This window comes from Misgurnus anguillicaudatus, chromosome 17 (assembly GCF_027580225.2).
Source record: "Misgurnus anguillicaudatus chromosome 17, ASM2758022v2, whole genome shotgun sequence".
In the NCBI taxonomy this organism is placed as follows: domain Eukaryota; kingdom Metazoa; phylum Chordata; class Actinopteri; order Cypriniformes; family Cobitidae; genus Misgurnus; species Misgurnus anguillicaudatus.
In genome coordinates this window covers 7102143-7126431 of record NC_073353.2, presented here as the reverse complement: position 1 = coordinate 7126431, position 24289 = coordinate 7102143, and the positions used below count along the sequence as shown (strand labels likewise).

Sequence of the window (24289 nt, the reverse complement as noted above, 5' to 3'; positions counted from 1 at the left end):
ATGGAGATTTTCATATATTTAACACAACTGGAATGACATCAGTGTGCACAATTGATTTTTATAAAGTCAAAGCTAAAATATGAGAAAAGCATTGTGGGATTGATAGAGCAGTCGTGACACTTACTCCAAACGCCCAGTATCCAAATATAATGATGATAAAGTTCACCACGTCTACCAGAAACATCAGCGCATACACATCACACACGGGACTGTACTCAGGGTGGATAATGTCATAGAAGAATTGTCTTATGGGTAAGTATACGTGTAAAGCCCTGAAAGGAAAAGAGGAGGAGGAGGTTTGTTTTACATCACAACATTTCACAGAGATTTCACAGCATCATTCACAGAAACTCTGTGTTGTGTGTACAGAACCGAACTGAACAACTAGTTGTTGATGAAGTGCATTTAAATGTGCATCATGAAAGCGTAGTATATTTTTATTTGTATGTATTTATGTTTATTTGTATGATGTTGTTCAGTTCTCACAGCTCTATGATTGCAGCTTTGGCCTCCAACATTCGGTTGTTCATGTATTGTTTCATTCGATCCTTTCTGCTTAGCGACACTTTCACCGGCTGCTTTTTCTTTGAACTTCGTTTCTTGTGTTGTTTCCCATCTGCCAAAACATTTTTAAGCATGTTAGCAACAGATATAAATGGCTGTTCCTTAAAAAAAATGTACAGTTGCATCTGGTGTCATTAGAAGGACATAAATTACATTCAGCATTTTTAAAGTGCAGTTTTGAAGATGCCATATTGTATTTATGTTTGGAATCTCACCGCTTCTCTCAACGCTGTCTCCTTTCTGCTTCTGAAAGAAAGATGTGTATGAGGTCTGCAGAGGAAGGAAAGGCAGTCTTCTCGTTCTTTCTTCTTGTCGTCTTGAAGCTCCGGTCATCTTGTTCTTTTCGGTTTTCTTCTTCAGCTTCTTAAAGAAGTCTGGCATCTCCACCTCTTTGTTGTCCCAAAGGCCGTGACACTAAAGGTACAAAATGAATGAACACCTCATCTCATGAACTCTTTTAACAATTATCTCTCACTTTCTCTGAACAATCAAGTCTCTTCTAAAAGTTAGTCAGCATTAATTTATGTGTTCCTAAGCTCACATCAGCGGTGACTTTTTTTCTGATAAAACACAACTGTTGATTATTGGATGGATACCTGGATATAACGAACCGGAATATAACTCCATCTTGAGGGTTGCACTGTCATGTTGCATAAAACCTTGAGTGTAATGTTGGATAATAGTCTGGGCAATTCCATACAATGTCAACCTTATCATGAAAAGTAAAGTTTTAACCATACTGATATCTCAGATATCAATATTTGTCAGTTTTAACAGTGTTGTGGAAAGTAACTTTTAAAAGTAATGCATTACAATATTAAGTTACTCCCCCAAAAAAGTATCTAATTGCATTACTTAGTTACTTTTCACGGAAAGTAATGCTTACGTTACTTTTAAGTTACTTTTTCTTATTTGGCTGAGACTTCAACTCTTTCAGGCATTGCAGGTATTTTTTATGATCGCAAAAATGTCAAGCTCTGGCCTGCCATCTCCGTTTCTGACTCAAACTGTTGCCGCTCAGGCGCACAGAGTGCATAATTGTACATTAATATGTCCAGTTTAATTCAGTACATTATTTTATTTTTAAATTGAATTAATTAAACGGAAAAGTACCTTGCATAATTTTTTTTAAAAATTAACTCAAATATTAATGTGTACATTTATAAAGTAATGCGTTACTTTACTCGTTACTTCAGAACAGTAATATTATTACGTAATGCACATTACTTGTAATGCGTTACTACCAACACTGCGTTTTAATACCCATGCAAAGTCTCAAAAAAGCTTTTTTTTATTATTTTCCAAGGTCAAGTAAGTGAAAATGTTGTCACGTCCAAAACGCTGTTTCTTCCTCATAAATGTGCACACAAAATAATAATAAAATACAAAATATCCAATGTTTGTTGTATTTCCAGAGATATCTTCTTGTCTCACAATTTTATGCATGTGTGTGGGTCGAGCCTGGTCTAGTAAATGGCATACAAGAAAGCAGCTGGATAACAAATTTAGTGTAAATAAAGTTATATTTTTTACTTTTTACACCTTTCTAGCGAGAAATTAGTATTACAGTTTTCAAAAATGTGACTAGTTATCACAAAGGAGCTCTCTTTCTTTATATTTCAAACAAAATCCTATTACGTGCTTATAAAGGCTGTCTGATTGTGTTTCCTGAAGCTGCCTTCTTGCCTCCGAAGTCATTGCCTCATGAGGCAGTGAGGCAACAAGTCAGCGGGCTAAGCTTTCGGAATGCAGCCGTTCTTTTTGTTTACTTGCTTCTTTTTGTTTCTTTTTCTCACTTCGTGGGTATCTCTGTTCTTTGAAAGTAAGTCCATGGTTTGAGCCTCAGTTGGTTCAGGAGGTCCTTAAAATCTGTCCATTAACTGCCGTGACTTTATAATTGATTCAGAGCATTTCCATCCCTCATTTCAGTGAACAGATCATACACGCTTGTAAACGCATGCTTGTGGTTGAGTTATACAGGGAGTGCAGAATTATTAGGCAAGTTGTATTTTTGAGGATTACTTTTGTTATTGTACAACTACAGTGCTCTTGGTCAATTCAAAATGTTAACAAACCCTCAAACCTGAACATTTAAGTAGTAAAAGTTAAATTTTGGCTTTCTTGAGAAAATATTTCTATGAACATCATTGTTGGGCAGCTATTGGTGTGCAGAGTTATTGGGCAACTAAATGAAAAACAAAGATTTTACCATCTCACTTGTTTTTTTTTCGCCTGTTGGGGTGAGAATAGTGAACAAACTCTACATTTACAAAAAACAAATAATAAAACAATAAAAAATAAAAAATATATAAACTCAGTGACCAATATAGCCCTTCTTTTCGATAACCGTCACAAGCCTTCCATTCACGGATTCAGTCAGTTTCTTGATCTGGTCTAAACCAACATTTTGTGCAGCCACAACCACAGCCTCCCAGACACTGTTCAGAGAGGTGTACGGTTTACCTTCACTGTAAATGTCCTGCTTAAGAAGGGATCAAAAGTTCTCAATAGGGTTTACGTCAGGTGAAGAAGGGGGCCATGTCATTAGTTTTTCATCTCTAAGGCCTTCACTGGCCAGCCATGCAGTGGAGTACTTGTGATGTATGTGATGGAGCGTTGTCTTGAAAAATAATCAGTCTTCATGAAAGATGCAAACTTTTTCCTGTACCACTGCTTGAAGAAAGTGTCTACTACATTACAGGCAGGCAGGCACAGACAAGTATTATTAAAGATGAGCTTGTTGGACCTTTTTGGGTTGAAAATGGAAATAAAAAACAACTCTCAGACCTACTGCCAATTTTTAGAAGACACTTTCTTCAAGCAGTGGTACAGGAAAAAATCTGCATCTTTCAAGAAGACTTTTTATGCAAGACAACGCTTCATCACATGCATCAAAGTACTCCACTGCATGGCTGGCCAGTGAAGGCCTTAGAGATGAAAAACTAATGACATGGCCCCTTCTTCACCTGACTTAAACCCTATTGAGACCTTTTGAGTCCTTCTTAGGCAGGACATTTACAGTAAAGGTAAACCGTACACCTCTCTGAACAGTGTCTGGGAGGCTGTGGTTGCGTCTGGATAAAATGTTGGTTCAGACCAGATCAAGAAACTGACTGAATCCGTGAATGGAAGTCTTGTGACTGTTATCGAAAAGAAGGGTGGCTATATTGTAGGGATGCACCGAATCCAGGATTCGGTTTCGGATTCGGCCGAATACTGGGCTTTTTGACGGGGTTCGGGTTCGGCCGAATCCTAGATTTTTTTTCCACCGAACCGAACCCTAGGCTTGCGCTACGCTGGTCGACGTCACGCGGCCGTTGATTACACACATCGGGTCCTGACGTGGAGATGAGCTTTTTCTTTCGGTAAGCCTAGGGTCTGGACACACCAAAACTTTTAAACACGGCTGAAAACGCCTTGAGGACGCCAAATGCCAGCTGTTTTTCAGCCAAGCGCTTGGTCGCAGTGATGCTTCAGCTGTGAGCCGGTTGGTTGCTGTGGTAATGTCCCGCCCCTCCTCCACTGTAATTGGATGGCCGTGTGAAGACTGTGACATTGACGAGCGGAGCTTCTAACTCAAAGTATAGTTTTCAGCGCGGAGCTGCTTGCTTATTGGAAAAACGAGCGTGTCGCAACGCATCGCTTTCATTATGCATAGGCTTATGGTAATTGTCAAAATTGTTTTCCAACTTGTCATCCTGGCATAATGTACAGTTAAAATTAAACAAAATGAAAAATACACTGCTGTGGACGTTGTTTACCTCATTAATGTGCTTTACTGTGTTAATGGAATAAGGATGCGAGTAGGATTCGGTATTCGGTTTCGGATTCGGCCGAATCTTAAACGGTGGATTCGGGATTCGGCCGAACCTAAAAAATCTGGATTCGGTGCATCCCTACTATATTGGTCACTGAGTCTATATATTTTTTTTATTTTTTATTGTTTTATTAATTTTTTTTGTAAATGTGGAGTGTGTTTATTATCCTCGCTTTAACAGTTGAAAGAAAGACGGGTGGGATGGTGGGGTCTTTGTTTTTCATTTAGTTGCCTAGTAGATCTGCACACTAGTAGTTGCCTAATAATGATGAATACATAGAAATATTCTCTTAAGAAAGCCAAAGTTTCACTTTTACTACTTCAGGTTTGGGGGTTTGTTGGCATTTTGGGTTGACCAGGAGCACTGTAGTTGTACAATAACAAAAGTAATCCTCAAAAATACAACTTGCCTAATAATTCTGCACTCCCTGTAATGTATAACCTAAGAGTTACTGAACCAAACAGGTTTGATGTGAGGTAGTGTCGTTTCAGTGTTGTTGTTGTTCATCTCTTGTGTGTGAGACTCAGGTGATGCACCTTCAGGATGGAGCGATGAAAGAACAGAGCGATGAGCTGGATGAGATCCAGCAGGACGTATCCATCTTTCTTCTCAATCCCAACGATGTTGGGCAATGCAAACGCTCGCTCCACATTTATCCCACGATACGCTGATGTAGTCCACGGAAAAAAGCCAAACTGAAAAAAATACTTCACTACAACTGTGAGCTGATTGAAGAGAGAGAGTAAAAAAGAACAGATGTAAGTACGATAAAAACACTGCACTTCTATAGTTTAACAAAGTAACAAAATTACATTTAAGGCAAATTTTATGACATGATAAAATTGCACATTTTACAAATAAGTTTCAACAGTAAAAAAATCCCATCAGTGTTTATTGATATAATTTTTAACTGGTGTTTAGCGATGACTGACTCAAACCGACCTTTGATATTTAGAGCCTTTGATATATGATATTTTTTATTCTGAGGTGACTTAAAAAGGGTTAATTTTTTTCTTCTCAGGGGAAACACAAGAACCCACACATCCCAAAACAAATACAACATGAGTATATTAACATTAAATGTATAATTGGCCAGAACTATAAAGGAACCTGTTCCTCATATAACAGTGCTTTACTCTACTGATCTTAATTAGGCATCATGACTGAATATCATCCTCATCAGCAGCAGCAGCAGCTGTGTAAACCTCACCTGAGTGTAGATGATAGCGGTCATCCAGAAGCGTTTGGTTGGTCGGGGCACCGACAGCATCGCCCACAGAAAGATGAGGACGGGCAGAAAGATTGACAGCAGAGAGGCAGACACCATGTGATTTATGATGATGACAAAATAACAGAACATCTCTGACTGAGACTCCATTGTGTGGTAAAGAGCAAAGATGAGACGCACGCTGCACGGCAAAGAAGCGTAAAAACCCTCCGACGCCTCGATCTCTGGAATATCAAATATCCTGAAGGAGAAGAGATCAAAGAAAATGGAGGAATTTATAAACTTGACATCTTAAAACTATTGTGTGCTTGTTTAGTCTTTGTGAAATAATGATGATGTTTTTTGTGTTTCACTTGTTAAGCAGCAGTTCACTGGCAGTAAGTTCTCTGGTCTCCTGACTGAGCGCTCGAGACTCCTCATGAAGATGATCTTCTTCACTTTTCCATTCCGTCCTGTCATCATCCGTCTGCTCTTCGGTGCCGTCAGGATCTCTATGTCGAATCAACAGCAGAAACACTTTGAATGTCATTGTACAGTACATCTATGAGAAACTATATACTTGGGTTAAATAGTGATAAAGAAAAGCATTGACTCTGACATGACATCACTGTTCTCAAGAGTCTGATGTAGATCTTCAGATATGTGAAGGTTTGGGTAGAGCTGGACTGAATCTATGGCGTTCACATCATCTACAGGTGATTCATGGGTTATTAGAGGAGTCTCATCGGTCTGACAGCTAAAAAAAACACAAACACACGCAGAGGAGACAGCATGATATTCAATCACATCACACAGAAAGAAAACATACAGTAAGGCTGCTGTTATCAAGTTTGTGATGATCAGGGTTTAATAAACTGACTGTAAAACTTTAGTAAATGAGAGTTATACGTCTCCAACGGTCCTACACAACAAGACATTCACGGTTTAAAGGAGACAAAGATTTTGCACGTAAGCCGATGATGAGATAAGAAATGGAAACACAGAAAACCATTTCGACTAATCTGTCTTCTTACTGCCCATATGATGTAGAAGAAAAGTGTTAAGTGATCAAGTGAATGTCATTCAATGATTCATACTGTAAGCTTCATCCTCTCAGCAGTTATCCTTCAAATAGTCGAGGTCATACCAATTTTGTTTTTGTCTCTTGTGAACATGGATTTAGCACACAAAACAAATGTGATCTGTTGTTTATTTCAGATGTTGTTAGAAAGACCTCATCACCAACGGTCTGATTTTAGCAGAGCAAGCACTAAAAATGAAAAACAAGTCAGAAGTTTTAAAAAATGGTTGCTGTTGGTTAACTATGTTTAGACCCTAATTGCTTATTGCTTTGGTGCCGGTGTGTTTGAGTTTAACAGCTATTCAGATTTAGGAGTTATTGGTTCTCAGTTTATTAGCTCTGTATATTGTCTTGTTAACCTCTCCCATTGTAACACGTTTATGTATGTCTTTTGCCCCCCTCGTGTGCTTTTTGTTGTGATTAAACCCTTTTTTGAGTTCACCAAAACCCTTGCACTTGGGTCCCGTTCTTCGTAAATCATGACGAAGCTACAATGTCAAATTTAAAAAACGCTTAGGAGGGAACAGCTCTAAGTAAAACAGGCAGGCTGTATAGGGCTCATTACTAAATATCTTGAGTGTGCATTATTATTGAATAATTCAACGGCTTGTATACATGTATGATATGTTTGTAATATACCTGGAAATACTGCTGGCAAATGAATAGACGCTGTTGAGTTTGGTGTAGGCACATGGTGATCTGCTTACAGCCACAGGCGATGAGGACGTCGTTTCCGGTATCTCCTCTCTGGACATGTCTTCTGTGTTTTGTCTGGACAGCCAGTTTTTGTAGAATTGATGAATACTGTCATGGGTCACATTCTTACCCTATCCAAGACAAGTTTAAAGAAAAGTATTGAAGTGGGTTAACTTCATCTCAGACTTTAAGTCTATTCTTTGTTGAGTATAGTCTCATACCTGTAAGTGTCTTTAAAAGTTAACATTTAGTCAGAAGTTAGGTTGGATTCTCCAAATAAAATTTTATCTTTTGAATGGCAAACTTCTGCTTCTCGGGTTCTCTCTAATTTTATGCAAGATTATTTCTTATGTATTTTACATGTGGTGCTTTTGTTATATATGCTTTTGTCCCAATAATATGCTAGCTGTTCAGTGTCCTGGCGTGGCATTCGGGTATTTTGGCATGCAAATAAGTGCAAATGATTTGGGTTAAATCCAGTCTCTAATTTTCTATCCGTGGAAGCAGGACTATGGGGCAATTCCAGTGTTTTCTCCACCATTGCAAAGTCCAAACCACTCACATGATTTTTCTTTATGCAAAAGGAAATGAAAGTAAAAGACAACTGACAGAACATGAGCGTTACCTTCTTCTGTTGTTTGCTCAGTAGAGCTTTCTCAAAGTGAAGAACATTCGAGATGTCCAGACTGTCTTTACACAGTGACTTCAGGCCTGATATGATATCCTCCACCAGAGAAAGCAGGAAAACCCATAGAAACTTCAAAGTATCAAGTATCCGCTTCAATATGTGGTCTAGACGAGACAGGGAGAATGAAATAAGTATCGAATAATTGAAGTTGTTCCATTCTCTCAAAGTCATTCATCTGGCTATGAAGGCCACAGATGTGATTCACCTGCTGTAGTCACAGCTGTCAAAACGGTACTGTAATATTACATCATCATCTTCCCGTTCCATTCTACAATTCAAATGTACCGCCTAAATTATAGAGACTTGAGGTATTCAAGTAAATGAAATTTTATTGTTTGCTCTTAAGGCATTTACAATTAATGCATTTGGCCGATGCTTTTATCCAAAGCGACTAAAGCCCAATTTATATTGGGCATGCATAAGCTGTACGTCGTAGGTTATCCATAGCCTCTGTGTTTAGCTCTACATAGCCTGACGTGCACCTCGCAAAATTTTTAACAGTGCGTCAGTTCTATGCGGACCGCAAGCGCTTTGATTGGTCCACCAGGACCCCTCCCATCAGGTAAAAAAAACTCTGTCACTGATATTTCCATTTGTGACGGTGAAAATAAAGATGGGCCAAGTTGTGGAGTGATTTAACTTAAAGGAACACACGCAGATTTTGGGAATTTAGCTTATTCACCATATCCCCCAGAAGCACTGCTACTTGGGTGATTTGCTCACAGCACACGAGAAGCCCCCTGGTGAGGAGCAGAGAGTTCGGTCAGAGTTAGGAGCCAAGTAGCAGTGCTTCGCCTTCTGAGAATATAGTTCCCACTATGTATACTGTTAAAAGATCGCTGTGACCATATCATATGACCTTGTTATTTGTACATGGTGTGACTATACAAATCATAACACATAAATAGGAAAATGTTCACGTTATTTTGTCACTTATTGGGAGCAGTATGCTAGCTGAAGCCATTCACTTCCAGTCTTTGTGCTAAGCTAAGCTAGCGGGGGCTGCGTCAGACAGAGTTACAGCACGCAAGGAGATGAGAAAGGTATGTATGGACTTATCCAACTTTGGGGGATACGGTGAATAAGTTAATTCCCAAAATCTGGGGGTGTTCCTTTAAACTGCAACAAAAGTCACTGTTTATTTACTTCCATCATTGCTGGGCTTCTCAAATCATACACAACAAGTTGCTGTTAAACTTGCCAAGCTGCTTCTTCATTGACGGTCGGGCTGCTACTGTGGTTACACGCGTGGATACTGCCTACCATCGGTCTGTGCATGTTTGCACGTCAATGCCAAAGTATAAATGAAAACCGACGCGGAACCTACGCCATAGAACCTACCCACAACTATAACGAGCCCATTACAGTGCATTATTGTGATTTATATTTTTTATCAGTTTGTGTGTTCACATAGTTTGAACCCATGACTGCTTGCACTGCTAATGCAATGCTTTACCGCTGAGCTATACGGGGGCATGTGTTAAGACAAATGGGAAGTCGCATTGCGTATACAATGTCTGCTAAATAAATAAGTGTATGTGTCAGGGGCGTACGTTTGTTTTAAAAAGTGGTGGGGACAAAAGATCAGATGAAAAACATTACAGTAGGATGGAAAAAATATTGAATTTGATATTTTCCTATTGGATGTTGGGTCCAAAAAATATCTCGTGATGTAAGCAGGTTTAAGCTCACCTTGCCCTTGTTACGATCTTCCCACACACTTTGTACAAGCTTAGTTCGTCCCCTCTATCTCCGTTGGGATCTGCCCACTTTTCTTGTATTTTTCAGATATTGCCAGTGGGTGGAGTCAGGCTCTACCCGGGGGTTTAGTTACGCTTTAAGCTGACGCCAACGAGTAAAAACCTGACCGAGTGGGACTCTTGTCCGGTTACTAACGTGGTCAGAGTCTCTTTTCCTTTTCCTACTTTCTTCCGAACGCGCTTTCTTAACTTTTAAATCGTTTAGCATCATGTCTCAAATTCGCACGTGCAGTTATTGCAGACTTCATGTGGCGCTGCAAGAACCGACAGCCGGATGACGTCAAAGTGCCGTCTCGGATCACTCTCGTGGTACTTTGACGTCATCCGGCGGTCGGTTCTTGCAGCGCCACACGAATTCGAACAAGCCTAACGTGTGTGACATCGTTGCCGTAAAGCAAGTCGTGATTCTCGCGAGATTTGTCGGGGGCACTTCTCTCAAGCTTGCATTGCTGGTTTTTCTAACGGCATCTTCCCCGAGCTTCAACAGGAGGATGATTCGCCCTACTATGACTTTGTTTACCACCAAAATAACTTTGAAGCTGTTATATTAAGGTAAAATAACTGCATAGTGTGTCTTTAACCAAATGCTTTCAAAAAGTGATGTGGACATGTCCCCATTGTAAATGACACCTATGGTATGTGTAATGTAAACAAATTAGATGCATTTAAAAGATAATAAACCCTCAGAAAGTTTTTTTTAAGTGTTGATGACATTTTATTGAATTCACCTTTTGTGTTCTGCAGAAGTTACATTTAAAAAATTGAAAGATTGTTTCTAAGATGGCAAGGACTTAAGTGTATTTATATTGCACATAAATATGAAGAGCTCAGATGCAAAAGCCGATAAACGCCACCTCTGTCAAAATGAGATAATGATTGTAACCAAATGCTAGCTGACACGTACTGTACTTTACATTCATTAAATACTTTCGCGTCTAAAAAATAAATCTGCTTAATCCCACCCTCAGGCTATTCAGAAATACCGGTTTCCTTTCAGTCGGTCACTTTGACGTCACGTCAATGACCAACAAATTGGGGACTCACTAGAGAGATCAATCTGCTTCAAATGTTACTAGAAAAAGCCAATGAATATTGGCATCCAGCATTTGCATCTGCTGGCCACGCCCCACAGGAGGAATATAAATAGGCGGCAGGCGCACTGCATATTCATCTTTTTGCTTGGGAGCCAAGCGATTGTCTGTTCTGCTCCAGCTACAGTAACCATGGTTTAACTATGGTTTTTGAAAAGTATTGTTGTCAAAACCATAGTTATTTTGTGGTAACTATGGTTTTACCACAGTTACCATGTTTGTTTTGTTATTAATTTTCGTGGATAAAATGTGTAATGTTTACAATGTTAACTGATGCCAAACCTCCCTTCACATAGCAGTAATCCATGATCGCCGTCTCCCCTCGTTTTTAGGAAACCAAAACATTTGTTATTTTCAACGAGGTATTTGTTCCAGAGTTCAGTTTAGCCACAAATCAGACCATTAAACAAACAGAGACCGGAAGTTAAGTTCCGTCCATGCGTATGTGTTCGACAATGCGTATGTGTTCGATGAAAGCGTCTATATTCTTTATGAGTCAGATGATTGGTTGGAATCTTCAGTGCTTTGTGTATTATACACTTATTTTAGATCTTACTTAACATTTAAATGTTTGTGTCATACCTCTTTCTTCCTCATCTTGAAGACTGAGTGCCTCCTGTTCTTCCTCCTGACTGACCTCCTCCTCATCAGAATCCTCTTTCTCACAGCCTACAGTATCAGAAATAAACACTTCTCTTACAATAGAGGAACTATATTCACCGGTTCAGGATTTACTTTTTACAGATGCTTTGAGTTGATGTAATGTCCTGCTAAGAAAAAATTGAGACAGTGTTAAATGTCTTGACCTGATGTGTTGGCAAAGATTATAGATATTAATAAAATGCCACATTCTGTTTCTGTGAATGGGGAAAAATGCAACGCTCAATGAGTCTCAAAAGTCCCACCTTCAATTAAAAACAGCCATCATGGACTCACTTGAGTGACCTGGAGAAGTGTTCTTGTTTAAATACAATGATGGTACAGTATGTCATGATTAATTAGTTAGGGGTAAATATGTGGTTTTAGGTAACGCTTTAGATCACAGCCCGGAAAGTACTGGGTAAGTACAGCGAATTTACAGCTTATGTTTCTGTAATTATAGTTTTCTTATGAAGTACGTACGTGTAATTATAAGGGAACAATTTATAATATTTGGGGAATAAAGGGGTAACAACCAGGAAAAATACAAATAATATATGCAGTAAAGTACTGCGTAAGTATAGCGAATTTACAGCATACATTTCTGTAATTATAGTGTACTTATAAAGTACATACATGTTATTTTAAGGGAACATTTTATAATATTTTGGGAACAAAGGGGTGACAAGTGCAACTTTAATTTACAGCCCGCAGATGTTGTATTTACTCTGTAACTACGTGAAACAAGGGGGTAACAAGTGCCACTTTAATTTACAGCCCGCAGGTGCTGTACTTACTCTGTAACTACATGAAACAAGGGGGTAAAAATTTTTTACTTAGACTGTAACAACACAAAACAATGGTATATTTACACAGTAACTACAGAAAATACACTCTTAGAAAGGATATGTTAATTTTTTACATATCTTTGTGTGTTAAGTTTTTAACACATTATGTGTAATTTTAACACATTATGTGTCATTTTGTGTTGATTTTGTGTTAAAATATAACACAGGTTGTGTTCAAAGTAACACAAAATGTGTTTTTTCCATAATAACACAGAGATGGGTGGATTCTTGAATGACACACTAAATGCGTTGTCCCAGAATCCACCCATCTCTTGTTTTAACACATTCGTTCTAAGAGTTTAGTTCTAGTTTTGCTTGCTTTGTTTTCACCATAGTTGCCTTGCCTATTTTTAATTTTGCTTGATGACCCAACAAATTCCTGTACTCTTTTTCTTTCTTAAGGTAAGTAACCTTTATTGAAAATTCTAAATAAATAGAATCGTACTAATAAATAGCATAAACACATTAACTGAATTTCAGGTTTTGTTGTTTAGTAATCTAAAATACTTACTGCATATATAATTTGTGTTTTTCCTGGTTGTTGCCCCTTTGTTCCCATATAATTACACGTACGTACTTCATAAGTATACTATAATTACAGAAACATACGCTGTAATTTCGCTGTACTTACGCAGTACTTTACTGCATATATTATTTGTATTTTTCCTGGTTGTTACCCCTTTATTCCTCAAATATTATAAATTGTTCCCTTATAATTACACGTACGTACTTCATAAGTAAACTATAATTACAGAAACATACGCTGTAAATTCGCTGTACTTACCCAGTACTTTCCGGGCTGTAATCTAAAGCGTTACCGTGCATAGATTTGATAGATTGAGCTGGATGGTACAATAAGGTTCAGAGTAAATGTTATGGATTATGGTACCCTTCTGTCTGTGTAATTTTCTTTTGACATCACGTTGCGTCTCTTGTTTTTGCTCTTGACGCTGATGATCTCTGAGGGCTGCTTTGGATCCGGCCACCCAGGCTTCATAGGCCAACTGTTGAGGTCAAAAACAAATGGCAAAGAGTAATTTTGATCTGCTCTGACCCACAGTACTTCAGGCACTGTGAGTTACCTACCACATGAATGCATATACTATAAACTAATGCCTCAGCCTTATTTCAGAGTAAAGTTGAAACATATCTGCTTTGTTCCAAGGTGCATGAAAACATCAGCTTTTTTAAAGCTAAATAATTGATTTTCTTTATTTATTTGGCCTTTTTTATCCAGGAAAGCAATCTATTCTTCCAGCACATCCTGGTCAATGTAATTGTCACAAATCATTTCTATTATCCTTATTATGAGGGGGCCCGGACACTGAATGTGAATAACTTATTGTATCTGTTGATTTTCTACTCATTCTTAGATGTGGGGGTCTATGACAACCCTGCATACTGCAAGTGTTTCTGAATCCAAGAAATGTATTCACTTTTAACTTTTTCAATGGTAACTTTTGTAAACTTTATCCTATAAAAAATAACTCTGTTATGATGTCAACACAGAGTTAGTATACCAAGTGTCATTAAAAAGAGCAAAGTATGGCTAAGATAGAGGTCATATCACAAAATGACACTTAGTATACTTCATCACCTCAATGAGGACACATGCAAAATTTGAGTACAGGACCACCCACAGGTCAAGAGATTAAAAAATTGCTTTTTGTACACAATGTTTGTCAAATATTATAAACCTTGGGGTCCAGTGTTTTTATGTGTTATGCCCCATCCAGTTTTGCTGGGATCAACCCACAGCTTCTCTGACATTTGAATTATTTTGATCATTGGTCCTCATTAGGCTAACCATAAACTGCATTAGCAGGTTAGTTAGCTAGCATGCTACTCTGTTAACACGCTAACTAGTCTTTATCTGGATTTATTCTCTCCTCAGTAGAAGGACATGTGTGTCTAGTATGTTCTTTAGCCTCAAAGTTTGAGTCTAAATCCTTCGTTGTAATTTGCCAAGCATATCTGCTTTATCTGACATAACATGGTTCTCTTTATACCTGAAAAGCAGTTTTCTTTTTTGGTGTAATGTCCTCATGTGTTTGGTCCTGCGTGTCCTCCTCATCCTCCTCACTATCAGATTGGAACAGATGATAGCCACAGTCCTCATCTAATCATAGACACAGACATACAATACATACATCATTAACTCTTCACATTCTGATGACACATTGATGACACATTGAGTACATCCAGTTATTATCATTTAGCTACTTGTATTGTGTTATGCAGAAGCTGAATGTGAATGGTAGGATTGTTTACACAATCCTATAGCTGCTAAATGCCAATAAATGTAAAGACACGACTGTCAGACTATATGATAATCACTCACTATATGTTACTCTCTACATCTAAGATCAGTCTGACAAGAAAGAAAAAAGCGGACCGTGCAACCAAACCCCTACAGATGATCCAGAATGCTGCGGCAAGAGTTGTCTTCAATGAGCCAAAGAGGGCGCACGTCACTCCTCTCTTTGTCAGGTATACTTCCTATAGCAGCTCGCATCAAATTCAAAGCTCTGCTTCTGGCATTTAAAACCACCACTGGGTCAGCACCCCCTTACCTTTTCTTGCTTATACAGACTTATGTACCCTCTTGATCCCTGCGCTCTGCCACCTAGCGACAGCTCGGTACCTTCTCTGAATCTGTTTTTATCTGTGGAATGATCTGCCAGTCGCAACACGATCTGCTGACTCTGTACCTGTCTTTAAGAGTCAGCTAAAAACCCATCTCTTCCACCAACACCTTACTTGCTTATACAGAGCTTAATATCTTTTTCTAATTTTTAAAGGGGGCATGGCATGAAAATCTGACTTTTTCCATGTTTAAGTGCTATGATTGGGTCCCCAGTGCCTTAATCAACCTAGAATATGTGAAAAAGATCAGCCCAGTTGGTTTACCAAAACTTTCTCTACAAGCACAAGAAAAAATAGGTCGTTGAAATTTGGCTCTCCTTATGATGTCATAAGGAGCTCTTATTATAATAATACCACCCCTTAATCTGCACTATCCAACCACAGCACTGCCATTTAGTGCAGAGAAAAGCACAATTAAGTTTTAATTTCAACAAACCACCATCATTGTGATCAGTTTGAATTTCATCAGCTCATTTGCATTTTAAAGGACACACCCAAAACGCCACATTTTTGCACACACCTACAAAGTAGCAATTTTAACATGCTAAAATAAATTATTTATATGGTATTTTGAGCTAAAACTTCACATATGTGCTCTGGGAACACCAGAGATTTATTTGGCATCTTAAAAAGTCTTGTGCCATGGCCCATTTAATCTTTATCTTTTCGGTCCTAGATAAAATCTAGATTAAAATGTAAATTTGGATAAAAGCATCGGCTAAATGGCTAAATGTAAGATGAAGAACTGAAACTATTAATTGATCTGTGATCTGTTGTTGATCTGGCCATGTGTACCGCTCTAAATCTGTGTCTGAGACACTTGTCTGGACAATTGAATAGATTATTGTTCCTTTCAATTAAAGATTTATACATACAGACATCAGCATGTTCAACACAATAAATGTGTGATTATGAATGTGTTCAAAGTACCGTTTTGCTTTGGCTGATGTGAAGACTCGTCAAATGAATTCTTCTGTTTAGACTTGATTTTTTCCATTCTGTAAGACAAAAATAATACTAGATGTAGACAATCGGTGATTATTATCACATCTTATTAATTATTGTAACACACTTACTGTTTCTTTAGTATCTCTACAGACTTTTTCTCCATCTCTAACCTGGCTGCCACTCGTTTCTTTACTTTGGCTTCAAACAGCTCGGCTCCTCTTAAAAACAAACAAAAAAAAACATAAAAAATACTGTAGATTTGTTGGCAGTTTAGATAAAGACATGGGACAATGTGTAAAAACAGTCAGAAGACCTGTATAAATAATAATAAATGCCTTCTGACCTGGAAGCAAGAATCTTCGAGGTCTGAAGGTCAGACACACCATAGAGAAAGTAATAGCTGAGAGAGACTCTCCTCTGAATCAGCAACACAGTAAAACAAATGGCATCCCAGATAATTCCTGCTTCACCCTCTGGTAGTTCACACTTATCGTCTGCTTCAGCTGTATATAACATACAGAGACATTCATGTTTATTCTGATACAGTACAATTATAATAAGTTTTCATATTTTAATCTTAATCCGAATAGCAGTTGTATGTACCTGGAGTGGTAACAAAGAGTAAAAAAAAAAACCACTAACAAACAAAACAAACTATACAGGGTTTATGAAAGATTGCAAAAGATAAATGCGATATTTTAATAGCGTACTACTTAAACAATAATATAGATAAGTAATGTGTTACTCACGTAAAGTGTAGCCCTTGATGGTGCAGAACATACTGAAGGCCTGAATGAGCCAACAACCATGAATCTGTAATCCATCCAGATACGCACAAGAACCCAGCTGATCACACCAACACAGAAGCACAAATACCATTTTATCAGTAAGATTTTCGTTTTAAATCCACATTAAGTGGTGTGAAAAAGTGTTTTTTTTAACTTGGTCAACCTTTAATGTTTCAGATCATGAAACAAACCCAAATATCAATCAAACATAACACAAGTAAACACAACATGCAGTTCTAAAACGAAGGCTTCCACCATGAAGGGAAAACCAAATCCAAACACACATGCCCCTAAACCTAATAACTGGTTGGGCCACCCTTAACAGCAACAACTGCAATCAAGCATTTGCGATAACTTGCAATGAGTCTAGAATTTTGGCCCACTAATCTTTGCAGAATTGTGTAATTTTACCACATTAGAGAGTTTGAGCATGAACTGCCTTTTTAAGGCTTTGACTATGCCACTCCAAAGTCTGCATTTTGTTTTTCTTCAGCCATTCAGAGGTGGACTTGCTGGTGTGTTTTGAATCATTGTAGGTAAGTGAGGCCTGCAGTTCTTTGAATGGTGTTGTTCCTGAATTTCTTTGGATCTCAACATGATGTGTAGCTTTTGAGGATCTTTTGGTCTACTTCACTTTGTCAGTCAGGTCCTATTTAAGTGATTTCTTGATTGCGTACAGGTGTGGCAGTAATTCGACCTAGGTGTTCCAGGTGTTCTAACCACAGTTTTAACAGGGGGCAAGCACATTTTCCCAAAGGGCCATGCAGGTTTGAATTCCGTTTTCCCTTCATAACAAAAACCCCAACTCAAAAACTGCATGTTATCTTCACCTGCACCATCGTTGAGTAACATTCAAATTTGTTTCATGATCTGAAAAAATAATGTGTCAAACATGCAAAAAAAATCAGCAAGGGGCCAACACTTTTTCACAGCACTGTATGTACCTGATGTTGTTTTTGCTTAAATTTCCTCACTTTAGATACATTCACAATTTATTTGAGTACATTCAGTTTCTATGATCTGCTTAGGCCTACAGTTCTTTTGTGAAACGCAGCCCTGTTCTATTTGATTATTATATCGATAAGTGTTGGGTTGAAGAAAAATGAATCTACGGCCAATTACTGTACTAGACTATTTTAAGACAAAGACAGATTTATTGGTACAAAAGGTATTTTTAAAATTTTCACAAAAACCCAATTCTAGACAAATCAGTCAGACGAGTGCATGCTTACCGAGAGCAAGTTCTTGAAACTGATGACCAAACAGGTGTATGCTATCAGACAGTCCCACAGTCTGAGCACGTATCGCACCGGCTGCAGCAGTAATGTGCCTCCAAACAACATGAATTAGAAACAGGCCATCAAATAACCCAGACAAAAGATCTTAATCCAGGTTGTGCCAGTGATGAATATGAGACATAACACCAGCAAGAAGAAATGACTGAATAGAAACACCTTCACCATATCAAGATAGGATCTAAGCACATAAAGAAAAACAAAAGGTGAAGGATTTTATCTTTCTGAGTTAGCTGTACATCTGTGCTGTGATTGCTGTGTTTATTTTATGCTGGTCATTTGTTAGCAGGAATCTTGAACTTCATTGCACAACCTTGCACAACCTTATGGTGCCGCCTTATTGACCCAATTGGACCTGGTTCCCAGAACTAGTACTTCTCATGACATCCCCCCACCCTGATGGGTCCCTTTGAGAGAGGATCTGCTTTCTCAGAAACGAGGCACCCTCTAGCACCCAAGTCCGGACCTCTAAAAACTCTATGCTGGGTCCTTGGAGGAGGTTCTAGGTAGACTACCCCAGCAGGTAGTGCATACCATCACTTCAGCGTAAGCGTCGTCTACGAGACATGTTGCTGCAATCTCCGTTTAAGGAAAAGGTAACGAACATGCAAGCGCTGCCCCTGGAAGACGCAGACCCAGCCTTAGCTTTGCTCTGTCCTGCATGGGCTTTGCAGATATATGTGGACCAAACCCAAAGCTTCAGGACCTCAAAGCAGCTCTTTGTCCGTTACAGTGGACAGCAGAATGGGAAGACTGTATCCAAACAGAGAATGGCCTACTGGATAGTGGATGCTATTGCCCTCGCATTTCTAGCTTAGGGCCACCTTGCCCGCTGAGGTTGCAAGCGCACTCCACTAGGAGTATTGCATCTTCCTGGGCGCTGGCACGCAATGCCTCGCTATCAGACATTTTTAGAAATGTGGGCTGGGCTACATCTAACACATTGGCTAGATTCTATGGCCTTTGTATCGAGCCGATATCCTTCAGTGTACTCACATTTAATGGATAGAAACACGGAGAGTCCCTGCTCGTGTGTCGGTGCTATATTCGTGCCAGAAGTTCCATAAAGCCTACATTTTCACTGGCAGAGCCTGCTTTAACTTCGTTAAAGTAAAAAACTGCATATGACTAGCGTTTGAGAAAATTTCATCTGGACAGGTGACAGATATATAGAGCATAAAGTGATACATGTGTTTACAAGACTAACTTGTACAGGACTAATTTTAATTGTTTAATTATTTGTGCACTGTACAAATGTACAGGTATAAAAACCCATAAAAATCCAGGGTTCAAAACCAAAAACATTCAGGTCCACACACCGGCAATGCAGAAAATTTTGGACTGGAGAGTACTGGTTGAGGGTTTGTGGATCCAGACTTCGGCTGATCTCCACGTTCTCTCCTGCCAGGAGTCTCACACGAGCCTGATTTTCATCCTCAAAGACCTGCAACTGTAGAGATGCTACCAACAACAGCAGGAAGTCATCTAGAGACAGGATTGAGAGAAGAAGGTACTGTAAGAGAGACACATGTTGAGGATAGACTGGATGAGTGGATATGTGGTCCGATAGAGAACTCACAGAAGATGAAGGTGGCATCTGGACTCATAGCGTAGTCTGGTAAATACAGCCACTTTATCTGATTAGAACTCAAAGCGGGAGACGACGTCCTCCAGGGATAATCTAATATAAAGCAAAACATGCTTTATGAGAATGTACAAACATGACTCGCAGCAGAAACTGTTGGTTCAGGAGCATTCAGAAGTGTCCCCTTAATACACATAATTCTGTTAACCAGCTCATGAGTAAAGACTACATCATCTGAACAGACACCATGCAGCTGGAGCAGGAACTGTCTTGTCTGTCATCTATCATTTTTAATAACTCAATTGAGCAACCCTAACCAGCCAAACCAGCAACCATAGTGTAGTTTGTGCATGGTATAGCTGTTTATTTCTGGTGATTGTATTTAGATGTCAAATTATTTTGATAAAAAAATTAAGCTTGGTAACCTTTTGTTGATTACAGAACTTATTTTTTGCAATGTACAAAAGCCTATGATAAATCATATTTACTTTTCGTTGAGCAAACCTTTTGAAAGTTAACCTCAGCGGTGGCATACTGCGTTAGCTCTCTGTTGAGACTTTCAGTGTATTGTTATTATCTAGTCTTCAATGTGACATAGTAAACTGATCAACTAACCGGCACAGAGCGCTGGTGGCAGGCCAATGCACAGCAGATACTGCATCACAATAACACCTGCGATAAAGCAGCAGTATTTTAACCACACTTCTCCTATGGCCTTCCTGCGACGACGTGCTAGAACAGCAATCAATGCAAATGAATGCAGAAGGGCACACGCATCCATCCGCTGGCCGATGACAAACACCGCAACTACAAAACACACCTGACACATGCAAGACATAAGAGAATATAGTAGTACATTCATTCATTCATTTCATTCATCTTAAAATCAACACAAAAACAAATCCATGCAGCATCATATGTCCAAATTTCAGTCAAAACCGTTCTATTTCATCATATACAATCTGAAAACAGGGCTTTAAGTGTAAAATACCGAACTTATCCTTTAAGAAAATGCTTTGATCTAAAGTGACTTACAAAAGTGAGGAAAACAACAAAGTGATGCTTTGAACAGGTGGCGCACATTCAACAGCCATGATCTCACAAAGTTCCGTGGGATAGAATTTTTGATTATTTTTCCGTGGCAGTCTCACGGATCTCTGCATATTTCCGTGGACTTTCTTTTCTGTGGCATTCTCAAGGATTGGTTACTCAACTGCTTTTTCCTATTTTCAAACCATTGTCGCTTCGGTTTAGGGTTAGATTTGGTGTTTGCGTTAATATGTCACTGTAAGTATTGGTTTATACAATTTTTTCTGATGTATTCTTTTATATTTTCTAAACTTTAATCAATTTTCGCCTGGCGTTGGGGTTAGAGTTGGGTTTAGGTAGGAATGTCATTTTATGTAAATCGAACCCTAAACCGAAGCGACAATGGTAAGAAAATAGGACAAAACAGTTGAGTAACCAATCTGTGAGAATGCCACGGAAAAGAAAGTCCGTGGCAGGGCCAGGGAAATATGCGGAGATCCGTGAGAATTCCACGGAAAAATGAGCAAAAAATTCCGTGACTATGCCACTGAAATTCGTGAGATCAGGTTGAACAGCCAGAGGGCCGTTCACATTATAACGATAACTATAACTATAAAAAAAAGTTTTAAAAATCGTTTTATATTAAAGACAATAGCGGAGTTCACACCACAACTATAATGATAAAGATACAATGAACGATATCGTTAGGATCACTTTTTGAGCGTTTTTTCCCACCTGATGAATGATAAACCATTGACAGCCAATCAAATCTATTTGAACTTCAAGTGCAAGGCTGCACTTGAAATGACAGTGAAGCTCATTGCTGAGGTCTATAAAATAAAATTACCACTAGTATCCAGCACTGATGCAGTTGCTATGAAATTGACTACATAATGCTTTTTATTCTACTACATTAACTACGCCAAAAGGTAAGAGATAACACAAACTATTAGAATCACTGTTTAGAGTTACGCAAAACGCAGTGTGTTAAGGACATCTGCTGGTTACCCACTATGTAAATGCAACACGAACAGCATATTTACATATTCAGTGACATGTAAACAATTGCAAAAGTTTTTATTACAAGAAATATGCAATATTAAAGGCAAGTGATTTGCGTGAGTGCCGTGCGTGTGAGCCAATTAGCATAAATGTATATTTATTGTTCGGTGATGTGGACACTAATCTAGTTATAGTTAACGTTATAGTTATAATGTGAATGGCCCTTTGGACCTCTGACATCCTGAACTCAGCTGGAGAACAAGGATTGTGGGTAAGCGGCTTGATGCTTCACCACACTAAATCTTTAAAGGCGTTCTAAGCAAATTCACGCGGTTTACACCATAAAACATTTTTTTGTTGCTGCTTGTCCCCTGAACACACTGTAATATACCGTGGTCTCTGTAAACCGCCCAGGCTCCACAAACTGCAACAAAAACAAAGTGGCCAAACCTACCAAAATATAACCAAGTGTTCCAGCCAATAAACGACAAGAAGGATTTGGGAGTGGGGGTTGGGTGCGTTCATGACTCTTTCAGAAAGCACGGAAGGGAGGAGGAGGAGTTAGCTACGCTCCATTTTGTTTGGCAACACTTTGACGTCAGCAAAAAGTGACGTCACACAGATTCGCTTAGAGCGCCTTTAAGTGTACTGTAACAGTTCTGAGCAAAGACGATTCATGTATCACACTTAAACATTCCTGTAGTATATGTGGCATATTATAGACAACATGTTTTCAAGTTTACTTTTTTAAAACATACCTCCAAACCAAACTTGTAGAAGAAAAAGTTTGTGAAGTATTTGAGACAGGACAGAATGTTGTGGTCAAGATGCTGGCGGGTCACGCCCTGAAATATAATGCCACTGTATGTCGCTTTAAAGCCATTCTGAAGATGATGATGTAACTGATGACGACGGACAGTAACTTCGAACACAAGAAGACCTAAAATGAACAGGTGATTCTAAACACATAAAGCAATGAATCAGTAACATTATTTTGTTCAGAGTTTACTTCAGCAAAAGTCAGCATGAACCAACATTCATGGCTCGTGTTTATTTCATAAAAAGATGTGAAACCGGATATACAAGAAAGAAAAAAATGTTGAGTAAAGTTTTAATGGATTATTAAAAGAAGCAGTTCCTACTTTTTGCTATATAGGCTGATGAAGCCCTGACTTGAACTCTTAGCAGGTGCATCATAACACCTCTGATCAAATATATGAGTCTGATCACCTGCTAGAAACTAAACACACAGAGACATATAAAGTACTGTACTGTATGTTACCTTATGTTTAGATCAATCCATTTTTAAAAAGTTTCAAAGCTTTACAGCTATCAATATTTAGTTTTTATTTATAGCTATTTTGTACTTTATGTCATTTGTATCATATTGGACTTAATAAATAGCACAACAATGAGTTTTTAACGGCTTTAACTGAATGATATTAACCTTTACAGACATAAAATCCTGCCCTTTAGCGTTTTGCTTTCTTATTCTGGGATCTTCTGCTGTACACAGAATGTTTATTAAAAACATGTTTGCTAAATCTGAACGCATCTCCCTCATATTGTTTTATTAAAAAGGCAGGTATGTCATTTGTTATCTGCTTTGCAGATCTTACACGTTAATGTAAAAATGTGACATTATTTTCAAAATATTATGACTTCATTCTCGTTATGTTGACTTTAGCCTTAATCCTCCTTGATTATACTGTGCATCAAATGTAAATGTGGGATTGCTGTGAGTTTATAGCGCATTGTAAAGGACAAACACTTGTGAGGAGACACTGTATCTAAACGCTGAAGGTTAAGGTCCATGGCATCTAGGGATGCATAAAATGTATTGGCGGTATTGGCAGATAAAAGCAATTTTCCCACTATCGGACATTCAATGATTGTTTTAAAACAGCCAGTGATCAGGGCAGATTATATCCTGACAATCAAAGAGACAGAAACACACATGATCTGCAGTCAAGGAGATGTCACCTAAAACTCAAAGGGATAGTTCACCCAAAAAATCCAATTCATCATTTACTCGCCCTTATGTTGCTCCAAACTTGTATGAGTTACTTTATTTCGTTAAATACCAAAAAAGATATTTTGATAAATGATGGTAACCACACAGTTAACGGCACCTATTGACTTCCATAGTGGGAAAGAAATAAAGGGTGCCATCAACTGTGTGCTTAAATATTAGCAACATAATATATTTTGAAATGCATCCTGAAAACACTTGAATTGAACGTGCCACTGTTTCTTAACTATTTTGAGTAGATTACCCAGAGACAAGGCAGGACGCGATCCTCACACTTTTTCAATCCACCGATCCACAATCCTGGATCTACTGGTGCTACATACAGAACTGAATGTCTCAGGAGCTCGGCCATGTTACCACCAACCCAACTCACATTAGAGAGCTGCAGGCCCTTCGGAAATGTTCAAGAATGAAAGGATTAGTTCAGAAAAAAAAATATATATATTCAATGATGGTAGAATGTAATAGATAAATAAATTTAAATAGATCATCAAATGTTTACAGTAACTATATGTTGACCATTTGTCAAAATTTGAAACTGAATAGTGCATGAAAAGTGAAAAGTTTAAAAA

The 24289-nt window shown here is 38.4% G+C and overlaps 1 protein-coding gene across 1 annotated transcript in view; it reads right to left on the bottom strand.

Annotated features, from left to right (window-relative positions):
• The window catches only part of LOC129452002 (piezo-type mechanosensitive ion channel component 2), a 73244-nt gene that overhangs the window by 7652 nt on the left and 41303 nt on the right, over window positions 1-24289 (bottom strand). The window contains 22 exon segments of the mRNA XM_073854824.1: window positions 125-272; window positions 487-616; window positions 780-978; window positions 4919-5107; window positions 5593-5851; window positions 5964-6101; window positions 6209-6346; window positions 7310-7497; window positions 7992-8158; window positions 11488-11574; window positions 13282-13396; window positions 14402-14511; window positions 15969-16036; window positions 16115-16204; window positions 16330-16489; window positions 16736-16832; window positions 18007-18250; window positions 19389-19554; window positions 19649-19750; window positions 20270-20474; window positions 22444-22644; window positions 23962-24108. Of these exon segments, the coding sequence (XP_073710925.1) occupies window positions 125-272; window positions 487-616; window positions 780-978; window positions 4919-5107; window positions 5593-5851; window positions 5964-6101; window positions 6209-6346; window positions 7310-7497; window positions 7992-8158; window positions 11488-11574; window positions 13282-13396; window positions 14402-14511; window positions 15969-16036; window positions 16115-16204; window positions 16330-16489; window positions 16736-16832; window positions 18007-18250; window positions 19389-19554; window positions 19649-19750; window positions 20270-20474; window positions 22444-22644; window positions 23962-24108 (3348 nt within the window).